At 33.8% G+C, this 16,704-nt stretch overlaps 1 protein-coding gene across 1 annotated transcript in view; it reads right to left on the reverse strand.

Annotated features, from left to right (window-relative positions):
* Positions 1-5,135: 5,135 nt before the first annotated feature.
* LOC149797333 (uncharacterized) overlaps positions 5,136-16,704 on the reverse strand; it is a 48,164-nt gene continuing 36,595 nt past the window's right edge. Inside the window, exons 4-5 of the mRNA XM_089960395.1 lie at positions 7,563-7,665; positions 5,136-5,906 (exon numbers count right to left, since the gene is read on the reverse strand). Coding sequence (XP_089816521.1) covers positions 5,714-5,906; positions 7,563-7,665 — 296 coding nt within the window. The 3' untranslated portion in view covers positions 5,136-5,713. The remainder of the gene's footprint in view (positions 5,907-7,562; positions 7,666-16,704) is intronic.

Raw genomic sequence — 16,704 nt, forward strand, 5'->3', positions numbered from 1 at the left:
GAACTTGTTTTTTCTTATTCAAGAGATTTGTCAGGGGTTCAGCAATTATATAAAGATTGGAGCAAAATTTTCGATAGCATTCGGCCATAACTACAAATCGCATCAGTTGCTTTTTATTAACAGGCACGGGAAATTCAGAGATAGTCTTGACTTAGCATATATAGGTTTAACTTGTCCATGTCCCACGATACGTCTTAGAAAATGTACACTAGCACGACAGAACTCACTTTTAGATAAATTAATTGTCAAACTTGCATCTGTGAGTCTGTCAATGTTTAACCTGGCTATCCTTTACAATATACTCTTTAAGCATGTTTATGTAATAGAGTTTGTTTTGTTTACCTCTCCCAGGAGTATTTATGATATAATTTAAATCATTTAGGTTCCTGTCAACTGTATAGGGACCATACTACTTGGCCTGAAGAGGATTTTGTGGAATGGGCAAGAGACCAGATACTCTATCACCAGGCTGAAAGCTCCTTTCCTTCGAGATTTTACCCTATCTTGACTTCTGTTTGGATTGCGTAGAGTGCAGATTTGTTCTTGCGACCTCACAAGCCTTTGACAACTTGTACTTAAAATTAGAAACATAATCAAGAAGATTAATTTCAGAATCTTCATCATAAAGAAGTTTCTTTTTCAATAACTTAAATGGTCACGCACAGTGTGTCCAAAAATCAGTTCAAAGCGACTGAAACCTAAGGATTCTTGAACTGATTTTCTAACACCAAACAATAGTAGATTAATGCCTTCATCCCAATCTTTACGGAATCAAAACAATATGATCGAATCCCATTTTTCAAATTCTGATTGAATGTTTATAATGCCCCTTCGATCTTAGGGTGATAGGCAAACGATTTGAAATTTCACTTGTTGCATGCCTAATTCGTACAGAACTTGCTGGAAATTCCAGATATGAAATGGAGACTTGATGAGACTGGACAAACTTGGGAAAGCCAAATTGAGTATAAAAAAATTTTATCAAAGATTTTACTTTTGCTTTAGATTTTATTTTCCTCAAGGGAATTGCCTCTGGAAACCTTGCTGTCGCCACACTATGGTCCACAGACATTAGTTATCTGACTTGGTCTTAGGTAAGGGACCAACCAACACAATCTAAAATAATTCTACTAAATGGTTCGTCAAAGGCAGGAATAAGTTGTAGATGAGCCTTACATATTTTCTGATTGGGTTTTCCTACAATTGGACAGGTACGACACGATGAACAGGTCTTTATTTTCTCATAAAAATTCCATTTGTACTGAAATAACAGACAGGAACTTCAGTAGCTTCAGTTTCACTAATGACCCTTTGAAATAAACAGGATATCTCAGGATCTTGTTCTTGTTCGACGACACGTGATTATCGTTCATCACCCTGATTAGAATAAAGAGAATGAGTAGTTAAAAGAGGATCACTGTGATCAATACCTTCTGATTGATCCAAACAATGAGTAAAAGTGACCTATCAAAAGACTGACCAATACATTTGTCAGCTAAAGGAATACTTTCCTTATCCATATGATTCTCAAGAGCTTTCTTTGTCATAGCTCCGGTAACTGCACAAGCTGGGAATAAGTCACGGAATTTGTGTTCAATTGGACCGACTTTCTGATCCAAGCAAGGCTTGTCAGTTACAAGTGAATTAACGACAGCAGTGTCTCCAGCTAGGTCGTAGCCAGATGAATGCCCTCAACGGGTAAAACAGTGACTGTTCCGACTGTCACGGTCCTGAGACTAAGTCTGATGTCAAATTTACACAATGGAGAGGAACATTAACAATGCCGAACTTTACTCCCTGAATAATAACACATTCATTAGAACAAGACTTCTTAGAAAAAGGCAAAGTACCTGAAAATAAAAGACTCTGAGAAGCTCCTGTGTTTCGTAAATTTTAATAGGGATAGGATTGGCCGAATCACCCAAGAGTGATATAGAAACCTTTGATATGAATGGTTCATAATTCTCCATAATAAAATCAGACTGGTGTTTATTAGACCCAACAAAAGTATATCTTTCAATACATGACACTGACCTTGACCTCTTAGAAATAAGAGCATTTGGAATAGGTCTGTACTGATTCAGATGCCTATTTTTCAATTTTTAGCAATCATAAATAACGTGTCCTTTTTACTTGCAATTGGTACATGTAGGAAGAGACAAGGATCTTGATACAAGCGTCTCTGAAGTTTGATTGTTAGAAGTTCTGCAAATTTTAGTTTTAGAAAGGCTTCTATTATGCTGAAATACTTTTTTGCCAGAAGACTGTTCAGCAGAAGTCTTATTTACAAAATAAACTTTATGAGTTAAAGAATACTCATCAGCAGCTCGAGGAGACGTTTCCAAGGTTTCAATCTGATGATCGTCAAGATAAGACTTAATGTCACTATGGACATAGTTTTTGAACTCTTCAAGTTATATTAGTTGAGACTTTCGTAATCTTGTTCAACTTTCTTGGCTAAGCACCATCTATCAAATAACTACTCTTTTTCTCTAGCAAATTCGACATGAGTTTTTCAGCTTCTTTTCTATAGTTTCTGAATTTTTTCCGATAAGCTTCAGGGACTATCTCATAACCTCTTAAGATGCATTCTTAGACCGTATCATAGTCCCACACTGTTGAACAGACAGTGAACGGTAAATATCACTAGCTTTACTAGTGAGTACACATTGTAATAATTGAGTCCAATTGTCCATTGGCCACTTCAAATTTTCATCACCTTTTTCAAATAAGGAAAATATTTGTCTACCTCTTTTTCTCTGAAAGGGGGCACTAATCTAATAATTTTGCAAGATCAAAACTTAAATTTGTATTTGAAGTATGAATGTGCATCTCACTTGACATTTCCATGTTTTTCATTCCAAATTGATATTCCCTCTTTTCCTTCTCTCTTTGCATTTGCATTTGCATCTCTCTTTCTCTCTTTCTTCCTTTTGCATTTGTTCTTTTTGTAATTGCATTTGTTTTACTTGTAGCTGCATTTCTATATCTTTCTCTTTCTCATCCACTTGTAAATGCATTTGTTTTTCTTTTTGTATTTCATGTCTCTCTCTCCTCTTTCTCAAATTTTAACTTTGTTTATTGTTTGTGTTCCTCCAATTTTATTTGGGTTTTTTCTTTTTTCAATTGCAACTGTATTTGTATTTATTTTTCTTCTTTATCTTTCTGAAGTTCCAGCTTCCTTAGCTCCGATTTCATTTTGTATTTTAATTCTAATTCATTCCTTTGCTTTAATGTTAGATTCTGATACAGGCTTAGTGATCGAAACCAAAGCACTTTTATCACAAACGTTCTTTTCTACCAAATAGTGAACTAAAATATATTTTATTTCCTGTTTCGTTAAGGACGGTTTACTTCAGAAAGATTATATTTTCTTGCAAGTTGAATCGATTCATCTTTTATGAAAGGATCTAATTGTTCCTGGGTAGGAGTTGAAAGAAAGATTTCTACTTTTGATGACATTTTAGAAAAAGTTTGTAGATTTCACTAAAAGTTTCAAAAACAATGTTATCTAAATTTCAAAAAGCAAAACTTTCTGAAATATTCTAGCCAAAATTAAAAATTGTCATTCGGACGAGAGCCTAATTTTTATGTTACGTGTTTAGGCTGGAATAAACAGTAACTCAACCAAGAGTGAAAACAACAAGCTTTAAAAAATATAATAATTTATTTCCCTGGAAAAGCCTGTAAAAATGAAAAAAACTTATGGTTTTAAGAATTAAATCCGAAAATGACCCGAGAATAATCCACGAAATCTTTTTAAGATTTTCTAATAATAAAATTGTAGAAGTCCTATTAATAATTGGTTCTAATGATTTCAAGTTCGAATCCGGACGAAAAATCTAAGATGGAACACGATTACGTATGCTGTAACCTGTAGTGTGTTGAAGGCTACAGTTCCTTGTTAAAACAAGAACTATCACTCTGGTTTTGGACATGCGAATACATTTTTATAAGAGCTGTCTTTGTTCAGGAATTTCATAAGAGCACACGTATTTTCCAGGAAAAAATAAATATTCGTTTTGAATCCAAGTAACTTGAAATAACTCCAAACGACACAACACTTGCCAGTACAAAGAAAAAAAAAACGACTGAGAATATTTCTCTAAAACAAAGATTATATCATATTCTAAAACGCTGTTTCGAAAATCCCCAAGTTGCGAAATCGAAAAGGGGGATACGTGATCATGTACATATCACGCACGCCTAACATGACCCTGACGAAAACCAATCTTTTAAACCTAACAAATCAAATATTAAAAAATTGTTTACTTTTTAATCACGTAGTCCAATTATGACCTTGACAAGAACCAATCATTTTAAAATAAAAATAGAACTTATTTGCGTGGCAGCTACTAATTTTGAATCAAGGTTAAGATCCAGGTCAACAGCTGGTGTTTACAAAAACGAAGTCAATTTCAAACTTTTTTCTGAAAAAGTATCATCTCCAGTGAATAAATTTACATTAAAATATCATGTAATAAAAATTTTTAAAAAATTAGAACTCAAAAACAAGCAGTTAAATTGAAATAAATATATATATTAAATAAGATATAATTAAATATACAAAACATTATATATATATATATATATATATATATATATATATATATATATATATATATATATATATATATACACTACGGAGATTGGAACCAAGGTACGCACGGCACCCATCGCATTGCCTCCACGCACCAAGCTAAGAAAGTAATTAGGAATTATCTAACCTATATGATATATTTGTTTGTATTAGACGTTAATTCTGCCTAGTATTGTCAAACATCTTCTACAGAATCGAGGAATAGCACTTTCCGTTCTGTTTGGTGTATATTTGTAATTCCCACCCCACCCCCTGTCTCTCTCTGTCTGTCTCTCTCTCTATTTATCTATCTCTCTCTTTCTCTCTCTCTCTCTCTCTCTCTCTATATATATATATATATATATATATATATATATGTGTGTGTGTGTGTGTGTGTGTGTGTGTGCATGTGTGTGTGTGTGTTTATGTATGTGTGTGTGTGTACAATAGTAAGAAAAAATGTTTTACAAAATCAACTTCCGCCTAAGATAAAATATCGTGGCATTCGCCATCACACATAAAAGTGACGAGAAGAATATCATGGCTGATATTCAAGCAAAGGTTACAGTGTGTATTCGATAACTTTAAAGCTACATAAATGGAAATTTGGATTCTTTTTGTCATCTAATAAATGTACATATAGTTTAAATTATTATATCAGCGACTGCTTTTGCGACGATAATAAGTTATTACTGTCTGCATAAACGATTTCTGATATGACTTGTAATAAAACTAAACAAATGAGTTTGAACAAATTTAAGATGTACGGTCAAAGATGTGTGAAAAATACTTTATATACATGTATCCATAACAAGATTTATAACTTTTTATGCGTATTTAAACGTATTTTCTACAACAGGGATATCTTGAATAATAATAGAGGGATGATTACATAGGAATAAATTAAATATTATTCCAACTTTCTACTGATTATACGTGTTTTTTTTAAAAACAAATCAAAGATTATAAGATTATTACTTGCACGATTGGAGCTTCGTGCTGGAAATGCACATGAAATACCAATCATAGGATGACTGCCTTTGTACGATTGGTGCATTATGCCACTTTGTGTCTGTCTGTGACTGAGGCTGCTGGGATATTAGCATAGTTTTGCATAATGTGTCCTCCTTCTGCTCAAGCGACAATTGTGTTTATATAATCGTATGTAAGCTCGTCATAGTCAGCATTGCCCAGCTGGCATTTATCCAACGATGCATAGTTTTCAGGGTTTGGGTTAATAGATTCCATCACATTAAATGCGACCGTACACCTGGTCGGACTATTTCGCTCCGTACTTGATATTTTCAAAGCTGTGTCCTGTATTTTCCTGCAATATACGCATTTATGTTGTTATTATTCAGCGTAAAGCCAAATACTCTAATTCTCTCGGTGTATGAACGTGTACTTGAGGTAAATTATAGCTATCCATCTTCTACCACAGAAAGAGTCAGAATTTACTGTCATTTCCTACAAGGTGGAAAACTACGATCGTTTTCTGATTCCTTCTTACCATGAACCTCCAACGAGGCTCGAGCTACTTTTACCTCAAGGTTTCCTGGTAACAATAGCAGCGCCCATAGCGATGGAGTGCTAATAAAGCTCTCACAACGACTTTATTTCAGTAACATTGATGAATATGTCTAAATATGTGAATGGTCCAAACCATGATTTTGTCAATACAACAATAAAAAAGAGAAATACATTTTAAAACAAATAAAATGGTCAAAGAGTTTGTCTGAAACAAGATCAAATTCGGAAATAGGTTAACAATAATACCTCTATATAACAACCCATTTATAACGTTGGTGAGTTTCATGCCTATTGAATTTTAAATTATAAATATTATAAAAAATATCGCTTCATTTACAGGCACATTAAAAAATTATAACAGTATTGGGATTAGGATTGCTGGATCAATTGTCCTTGTCAGCATCAGTTCTCTGAAGCATGGTATTATGTTTCGCGTCTCTTAATGATTCGGATCTTCTGATACTGAAAAGTCTGAATGACCTAGCAATCAAGATCATGATATTATGATAATATATGGATATCATATACATGACCAGGACTGGATATGATATCCGTGATCAAGAGTGGTCATATGCATGATCGAGATTCATCAGTCTCCATAGAATGAAATTAAAACAAATTTAAGGAACTAGTATGTGATTCTGGTTGGAGAGAGAAAAGGATGAAAAAAATGAACATTCTACTAAGTAGAGATTACATTACAAGTACAAGAGTGTGACGTGGTATATGTTGACATTTAATAATATAAAAACGAAAATTATTTGTTATATAATGAAATCCTAATAGATCGTTTTCACTTTCAGAAATTAAACTATTTTTTCTTCAGCTTGATTTACGAACTCGTGGGAAATAAATTGTCATATTAGGATTTTTTTACTCATACAAAAATGTTAACCTTTTATATAAAGCAGTCTGTGCTTGGCATTATTGTCATTGTTTGACGTTACGTATCCTGTGTCAATCAAATGGATTCAATATAAAACAATTTCGAATCTATTTTATTTAATAAACTCATGTTAGGTGCCAAGCTCGAGTGTACTTGCTTACGAAGTGTGCATCTTATATAAAATGTGCTGAAAAGACTGCATAATCAGCAAATAAAATTACTATTAACGGGTACACTTATCAGCAAACAAACGTACTAATGGAAACAAATGCATACAAGAGTACGAAGTACATAAACCTCAACGCAAAGTAATATCTTGGTATCCGTTTGATTAAATTCAATTGTAAATTACACCAAATATACTTAACACGATCATAACCTTCACAGAAGTAGATAATATATTTAAAACTGATCTTAAAATTGAATATTGCAAATTGTATGCAATTAAGGATATGAATAATGCACCAGACCTATCTATAAGTGTGAGATAATTGTTGTTATCATCTCAACCAGCTTAAAACGGTAAATTAAGCTTTACAGACAAGCATCTGTATCAATGTATTGTACCTTCTGAATAAAATTAGCGCTATAACGACCACCGCTAGCACACTAATAACTGCTATGACTACCCCAATGATCGTTGGTAAATTGCTCCGATCCTCATATCCGCCTGTAAAGACATATATAATTCAAATGTTTAATTCCAGTGTTTGCAAATAAAAAGATTATTTTCATGCCTATAGTCTACAAACGGTAGTTCAAGCAACACTTTGGGTATCCCTACTCCAGATCAGGATAACACATCTTGAAACTATTTGGAGAAAGGAAGCATATTGCGTAGTGTCACTCTCTGTAACATAACCATATATGTAAATATATAGTAATCGAGCACGGTCTTGCTATGGCATGTATACAGTTTACTCTTGGATCATTTACAATTACAAATTTCTGTTTAAAGGAGGATTTACGTATGGTCGCCTGTCAGTAGATGGCGACCGTCCTCAATCATTAGTGATTATTAATTTAATGCTTCATCACCACAGTTTTGACAGTAGCTGACAATTTCAGACGAGGAACAAGATATATGTAGAAATATTTAAACTGAACTTTCATACTTTCCGATAGCTTTTGTTAGAAGTTTCCGAGTGTACGGGCCAAGCGCACAAGTCAATCTATACAGGGTTTAGTATATGGCAGTCATTAAACTTGTTGTCCAAGTTGAGTCGAGGCTGGAATTTTGTCATGTTAGATTCTAAACACTCCGTAAAAGACTCCTACCAGATTCAGAAACCAAACTGAAGTGTGTGGAAAATGTCCTGCTAAGTCTTGTATAGCGGGGCATAGTGGAATTTGCTCGTGCGGGGGATTCCTGGTACCGGTAATGAAGATATGCAATTAACCTAGCAAACATTAAACATTGTGTGTGTATGTCTGTCGCTGAAAATCTCAATCCCTGGAAACAAAGTGAACAATATTCTGTACCAGGCTGTTCGCAAGATAAGTCAGATCGTATAAATGAGATTTACCATCATTGTAAGAAGGGCATAACTGTGAATACGAAGGATGCGACAGTCGTTGTTATGTAGAGTGAACATAATTGAGAATAAAAAATCTTAGTATTCATTACTTTAAGATACTTCCTGTTTGTTACTGTTGAAAATACGAACATTCATATGATATTTTATATGCTATTTTATATGATATTTTAATAGATAAATAGTCTATTTACATACAATCAATCTCAAAGAGCAATTTTTGTGAATAATCGAGGGCATCGTTACAACTGCTTATCCAAGTGCTTGCGAAGGTTATATAGGTATTTCAGCCTTCCTAATGACGCTGACCAGTGTCACAAGAGGAACATTGTACCATATATATCTTGAACCGAGTTAAGGTGCGCGACAGTGGCAAATCTACAGTATTTACTAAAATGTAGGGATACTTGACTTTACTGTTCTTGATTAATTTGATTATCTTAAGACACAGTTTTAGTATTACATTTTCGAAAAGGGGTTATATATTGATAAGTGTAGACTACTCCAAACGTCAATATAACATTTCAGAAATAACTTATGATACATAGAATAATTTAGATATGTAATAAGAGCGTAAGGGAATAACTATACAACCGAATTCAACATCTGTAAGAATTATGTACATATGCTAGCTTTTGAGGTTAAAGTACAGTCTCTGAATGATGGTATAAAGCCGTGAAAATGGTGCTGACTTGCAACTCGTTCTCTGAATATCTCTATCTCTATAGCTTCCCTTCGCCTTTCCTAACAAAATGAACGCATAGAATTCTGATTCTGTCTTCAGTGTCATAAATTATGAATATCATACACCTGAGGATGTTTACGGGTGTAATAAGGATTTAATTTAGGTTAAATGGAGAACATGAGTTTGTTCCTATGTCAGCGATGAGCTTATTATATCACCTATCCGGCGTACTGCAGTACTAACTGGGAACGATATAGGGACAAACTTAACGTATGGGGAGAATGGGAATTAATATTACGGCAACCATTTTGCAAATATGACCCTTAGGATACAACGCGAATTCCATACGACTTTAGCATAACCCTATGGGTACAACAGAAATTTAACATTCGTATGACACTGAAGCGGAAAAGAGAAAATAAACATTCATCTGTCATGGTGGAAAATTTATGGGAACAAGTTAAAATCTAATGAGAAAAGCATCCATAGGTTTAACATGATACCACTCTATACGGACATGGGAAAATTATAATTAGGCTGCCATGTTTAAACATTTATAGGGAAAACGGAAACATTAATGTTAAAAACAGGCGGTATCTTGCAGACCAATACCCGACGTATACTGACCATTACACATTTCTACGAACCAGTACGCAGTGTTACTGAAAAATCATCACGCGTAATAGCCAATACACAGCGATACTGACCAAAACACACATCTACAGGGTGAAGACGAAGCAAAATAGAAAGTGTAATTAAAATACTAACACCTAAAGTGAACAAAATGACAGTTCGGACATACACCTGTATACATAATTTACCAAAGTGGAGTGTAAGGAGAGAAATTGTTGAATATTCACATATATGCACACAAACATATTGACATACTATCAGACAAGATAGAAAGATAGAGGGTTTGGGGTTCTTGATTTTGCTATGAAAGAGAAAATCATAGGGTAAAAGGTACAAAGCACAATAAGATACGAACACAGCCATAAAGATTGGTAATATTGACGTAGTAACTCTATTTATGAGAAATCGATCAATCATATATATATATATATATATATATATATATATATATATATATATATATATATATATATATATATATATATGTGTGTGTGTGTGTGTGTGTCTGTGTGTGTGTGTGTGTGTGTACTATTTTGCTTGCTTAACATTTGTCCATGATTTGGAGAAATTAATGGCTGTTTGTAAACATCATGTTTACACAGATAGCATTTGTTCATGATTGTAGGTTGTATAGTACATGTTGACACGGTTTTTCGAGTTCAGAATATTCAAGATACAAACTTGTTTATAAATTGATGGAAATGTCGAATTAGGAATGACACATATCTAGGGAACATTGTACTGTGTCTTACGTTAAGTGAAACAGGTATAAATCAAGGCCTTGTAAACAATTCATTCATTCCCTATTCATATCAGTCTTTGGGAATTTATAATCAGAGTGGGCTATAATTCGAGAGGAAGTTTTAAATCATTCATAGTAATTATGAATGTGCTCATTGCCTGAGATATTACATTTTTTGGGGATTTTGAGAACTCAATTTAAATGCATTCTAGATTACATCATTGTTGTGGTATATCATGACATTCAAGACATTTGAAACATTCTACATTTTTGGAGTTTTCAATAATACAGTTTGGATATATTTTGTGCAACAATTCACACTGCTGCAAGTGTATCTTAAACTTATGCTTGGTAACTTAAAATAATACACAACCTCTTGAATTTACTTAAATTGTTTCTTTCCTTAGATGAGAGAGAAAGAGAGAGAGTAATCTGATAACCATCTTTGTATTTGTCGTGATTCAGAATAAAAATTTGCTACATGTTCTGTCCGAATAAGTTAAATAGTATTGTCTTTTTGACATGGCTATGCTGCATAATAATAGATATTTGCCAAAGGAATAGTCTAACTGTCATACGTTTTAGAATACCTGCCTGCCAATTCTCCATTTTATTAAAGCGTAGGCCACGCACCTTCCTATCTAACGAATGGTTTTAAAAACATATCTTAAACCACCTACCCGTCTATCCTGCATTTCGTTGAGTCGAAACAAATTCTCTAATTTGTTTATACAAAGCCATGGGCCAACACCCTCTTATCCTCCATCGTCTGAAAACATAAGGCCACTCACCCTCCTATCCTCAAACTCTTTTGACAACCAACTACAATGCTCGATTATCCAAAATCTAATAATTTAAGAGCTTGTAGCCAGTGTAACTATCTGCTATTTCTTGAACATTACAGACGCCCCTTTATCCCTCCAGTAACGTTTACCACACAAACTCTGCAATTTCAAACAAATCAAATATAAGCCATCAATGTTTTACCCAATCTATTTTTATAATAATTTAAGCATTCCCAGTCAATCTAAAGAATATTTCTCTTGAGACAACAAACGTCGCTATATCCTCCAGTAATTTAGACCAGATCATTCATTACAAACGAAAACCTCTGAACGATAACATTTTTACTTCAGTAACTAAATAAAAATGTATCAATGAGGTAATTAATATCGTTAAATTACTATCGTTATCGACGTGCCTTTATTTACCTATTTTTAAAAGAATTATTTGCACTGAATAATGGCATATTAAGTATATACAATCGATGCGAACTTATAAAATTACAAATTTTAGAGTGAGAAGTCTGACTCCACTGACATGGCTTGGCTTGAACAAGGTAGGGTACAAAAGTGGCTTCTCTCCCATGACTCAGCGGATACCTTGTCAGTTTCTGGTAAGCTCTGCTGTAACGACATGAAACATTCTACAGTGACCTGTTTCTACTTATAGAAGGATTTCTAACAGTTTTACTTACTACAACAGCATACCTTTTCAAATCTTTCTCAAGTACCTTTGAAAGTATATAAAAGCATAAATGATCAAATGTATTGTTACAACCCCTTATTTCACTCTAAGGTCAATTTGTCGCTTTCTCGCAGCAGATCATCTTATTCAGATAGGTAAATGTATGTCTTGCTGCATGTGGAATGAATATTTACTATTAGTGAAACGATTCATCGATATATCGATGCATCGATACTTTTGATGGAGCGATACACATATCGATACAAGAGAAGGATAATCGATGCAAAACGATGCTTACCGTATATAAGTATTTTTTTGTCTTCAGAAGTTATGAATAGTTATTGTTAGTTCGCCTTCTTATTACTTAAATATATAATTCATCTGAAACAGAACGTGCAGTCCTAGGCACTCATTTTTATTAGTAAAAGTGAACGAGACTATTGAGAATACTCGCTTGCAGTCTGCTAATTCGAACAAAGTGACATGGCTTGTAATCTGCCCCCACCCCCAATTCCACGCTAATTATCTTATCCCAGCAGCATGTTCCGCTTGCATAATGAATATAATGAAGTACTTTACTCATCATTTTATAACCAATTTTACGCGAAGTTTCTACACTGAATTTGATCGTGTCTAGTCTGGTCGATTTGAAAGTCACACTACTGTGTGTCACACGGTGAAATATGTTACGTTCATATCTTATTGGTGGTTACTTGTTCCGGTCGAGGTTAAATAATAACTACCAATCAGCAATCCGTGTAGATTATTCCCTGCCTGACAAGACAGGAAGCACTAGAAAAGTAACAGAAAAAGATGTCTGATTCATGGCGTGGTTCATTACGGTTTAGTTTGCTAAATACTGGCTGGTGATAGTGATGATGACAATAATTTTTAAAGGTATGAAGTATGTTGGATTATTGGAGCTGGGAAATTGTTAACGGAGATAACAGTGCGTGATTTTGAGCCCGAAAATGGTGTTAAATAAGAGTCAGATGTACATTTGATGGACTAAGATAGAAGGCATGACGGTTAGTCTCCCTTTCAGCGGTATTTCGAAATTAAATGTAGAAAGGGCAGAACACTGAGCCTAATTAAAATAGAGACAATTTAAAAGCCTTTTTTTTATCAATCAACTTTGCCCTGTGAATCATATGCGACTAAACTATATATCCATATTTGGGTTCAAATAAATTGAATAAGTAAGGATGAAGAAAAAACGAAATTAAGAAGAAAAGATATTTATTTTAAATACCTCAGTCTGTACAAGCTGACTATAGCATTGCTAGACTGAAAACCCTAATACAGCATTATAGAACAGATAAGAAATCTAGCATAGCAGTCAGTAAACTACTGATCCAAGAAGTAAGTTTGTGTTAGTGAAAAATTCTATTTTGGAGCAGATGTATCGAAAATATAATATGTGAGCTCTGGAAAATTGTAAATAATAGCCACACAGATAATTTTCCCAACATCTTGAGCTGACAAAGATAGCTATGCATATGCCCTTTCAGAAGAAAGCGCAAAAAAATATTTATACACAGATAAAAAACAGAGTATGCTCAGAAATAATTGACCGATTAATACATATGCAACTAGAGGTGACGTCTTTTAAAGATTTTGATTTTACTGGAGCTCTAACAAAGTGGAGTATTGAAGTGTAAGGTAAATATTGAACCATGCCTGTTTCCTCCTGCCCCCTTTTTCTAATCTCCTCTTCTTTATATGACAAAGAGTGAGGGCTTCCTTAAGATATAAAACTGGCAGTATCTCTCCTTAAATTCTACTTGGGGAACAAATTTGGAATTTCTCTTTCTATGCAGATATATTTAACCAGCGAATGAAGGTGCTGATGAATAAATAAAATTACCACAGAATCAGCAAGGGGACATATTTCAAACAGCTGAAGTTTATCACCTTGTGCAAAGATTTTAATAAAAAAATTATAGAATAGGACTGGGTGTTGTCGATAGTTTTCCTTCTTCATTAATGAATACATGTACCGGGGCCCCGAGTGGCCGAGTGGTCAAAAGCGCTTTCCGTTACGGATCACTGCCATCTCACCTCTGTCTGCGTGGGTTCGAGTCTCGGCTTCGGCCAATGTGGGTTTGTGAGAAAGCTTGAAAGTAGCTTTTCGTGGGTAGGTGGTTCTTTCCGGGGTTTTCCCGGGTTCTTCCGACACCATTAATACTGGCCGCCATGTAGAGCATATCGTGTGCTGAAAAATGGCATTAAACCCCACAACAACAACAACGACAACAATAACAATTTACTTATGAAAAGGATATACCTAATATATCTGCTAATATTAAAACGTGAACTTGTGTGTAAAGAGGGTGAGTGATCCGCCTGCCATTTCTGATTGTTTTAATATATAACGTTTTTCCTTTCTTCTATCTCCTCCTTCTTTCTCTTTCTACTTTCTCATTTGCATTTACCTCTATTTTTACCTTCCTCTGAATGTTTCTCTCTCCTCTTTGTCCATCTTTATCATTTCCTTATGATGCAGAGGTTTTCTTTTATTATCAATTCTATCTGGTTTTGTGGCTGTAATTTCGTTTAATTTCCCAGATACAAATTTACAAATAAAATGCTTATTTCTTGCTTTGTTAAAGATGCTTTCGCGTTAAAAAGTCTGGCAAGTTCAAGCAACTCCTCTTTTTTCTTGGATTATGACCATTCCTTGTTTCTCACCATTAGATGACATTATGAATGCTTGCTGTTTTGACTAATGATTTCTCGAACGAGTTAAACTAAAATCTTTATCAGTTACAATGAACATTGCGAAACAAAGACACTTTCAGTTTTAAGGACAATGCTTACTATCCCTAAAATGTTTTAAAGAAATTCAGATCCCGGACGAGCCTCCACTTTCTGTTACAACTCTTGGTCTTAACTTATGTAACAGTAAGGGAGTAAAACCAACAATTTAAGTGAAATCTACACTTTATTTCTCTACAGTAGTAAGTCAAAATTGAAGAGAAACAGTTTTGGGAATCCTAAATAATCCTAAATGCCATAACACAAGTTTAAATATTTATAGTGTACCGAAATTATATAATGTATCCAACGAATTTCAATAGTCTTGAATGTCATGATATGCCACAAATATGCAATCAAGAATATCTTTAAATTCATTTCCAATAATCACAAAACATTGTGTTAGTCCAAAAGTCAATGAACACTTGGTAATTCCAATAAATCATTTAAATAAATAATTCCACTCAAATAATAAATGAACACGACTTAAAATGATTCCCACAGATTGATCTTAAATCATGAATGAATTTTGTTTGTTTATCAAATCCCTATTTATTCATATTTTCAAGTCACCTCGATGTGAGTTATTTCAAGAGAAAATCCTCTTCTAACTGCAACAAAGACTAACATTGAACTCAAATGACTCTTATCTTAAGGTACAATCTACAATCATGGGCAAACGTTAATCAAACATATAGTTACGCATAACAGTTTACTATACTTTTATTGGTATATCAGTATTACAACTATATGGTCTTAAAATAAGCAATAGAAAAGTGCAAAAATGAATAAGTTTTGTAAAAACTTAAACCGATAATTTTTTTCCTAGAATACAAAATTAAAATTCAAAACGAACTTACATTAATGCTAATTAAATCCCAAAACTTTCCAAAAAGTTGTATCACCAGTCTTAATAAATATATCTTTAATGAAGCTCCAGTAGTGTTTGAAATAATATCCTACTCTAAAGGTGTTGACGTGCCTGTTGTGACTGTGACTTGGTGATGTAACAGCAATATTTTGATGAAATACAGTAATATAATTTAACATGTCTTTTTATGAATTCACTAGAATTCCCAGTTACTGTATCTGTTCAAGAATATTTTATGAGCACTTTGTATTTGCGGTGAATACATACTTTGAATAAATAATTTCAAACAAATCAAATACTGAATAAAACAATATATTGTAATCTGCAAGATCTTACTGCAAGAATAGATCATTTCTAGATACATACGATTACAAAGCCCTCATCTTTACCTAGGTCACAATTAGCAATTTCTGAAAATGCTATGATTTAATATATCTTTTATATTCTAGAACATTCTGCTACTAAAACTATACAATTCCGATTGGATATCGATTCTACCCTGTTCTATACTTAGCAGACAATGCTCCGGCCGTCTGTCAACGCGGTGGCATTTACGACGCTAATAAGGGTCCTTTGTTCTTGAACAAAGCTTTCAACGTCCACATGTGATTTGTGACACCCAACAAGCAGGGCTCTCGTAACAATTCATAACAGGACCACTATAGCCGCGGGGTCTAACATATATACATGGCTTTTAACCAATTCCTTTGTTCTTGACTTACGTAATCGCGACCAGGCAACGTCACAGATAAATTCTAGCGATTAAAATGTGTTAATTTCAAATACAAAAGGATAATGTATAATAAAGATGCAGGCACTATTTTTATACGTTCAGTTATATTCAGCGTTAGCAAGAGTCAAAGAGGAATTTGCGATTTACATATTGTTGGATTTAGCAGAACAGATCACTTTGATTTAAACAGTAAGAACCTTTGTGGATTATGTGAATATATTCAAGGATTTGAATTTTTTACTAATTTCATCTGCTCATGTGAAACGTTCCATGACATCAGCGATAT

Source organism: Sinohyriopsis cumingii, chromosome 6, assembly GCF_028554795.1.
Source record: "Sinohyriopsis cumingii isolate HCF-2022 chromosome 6, ASM2855479v2, whole genome shotgun sequence".
In the NCBI taxonomy this organism is placed as follows: Eukaryota; Metazoa; Mollusca; class Bivalvia; order Unionida; family Unionidae; genus Sinohyriopsis; species Sinohyriopsis cumingii.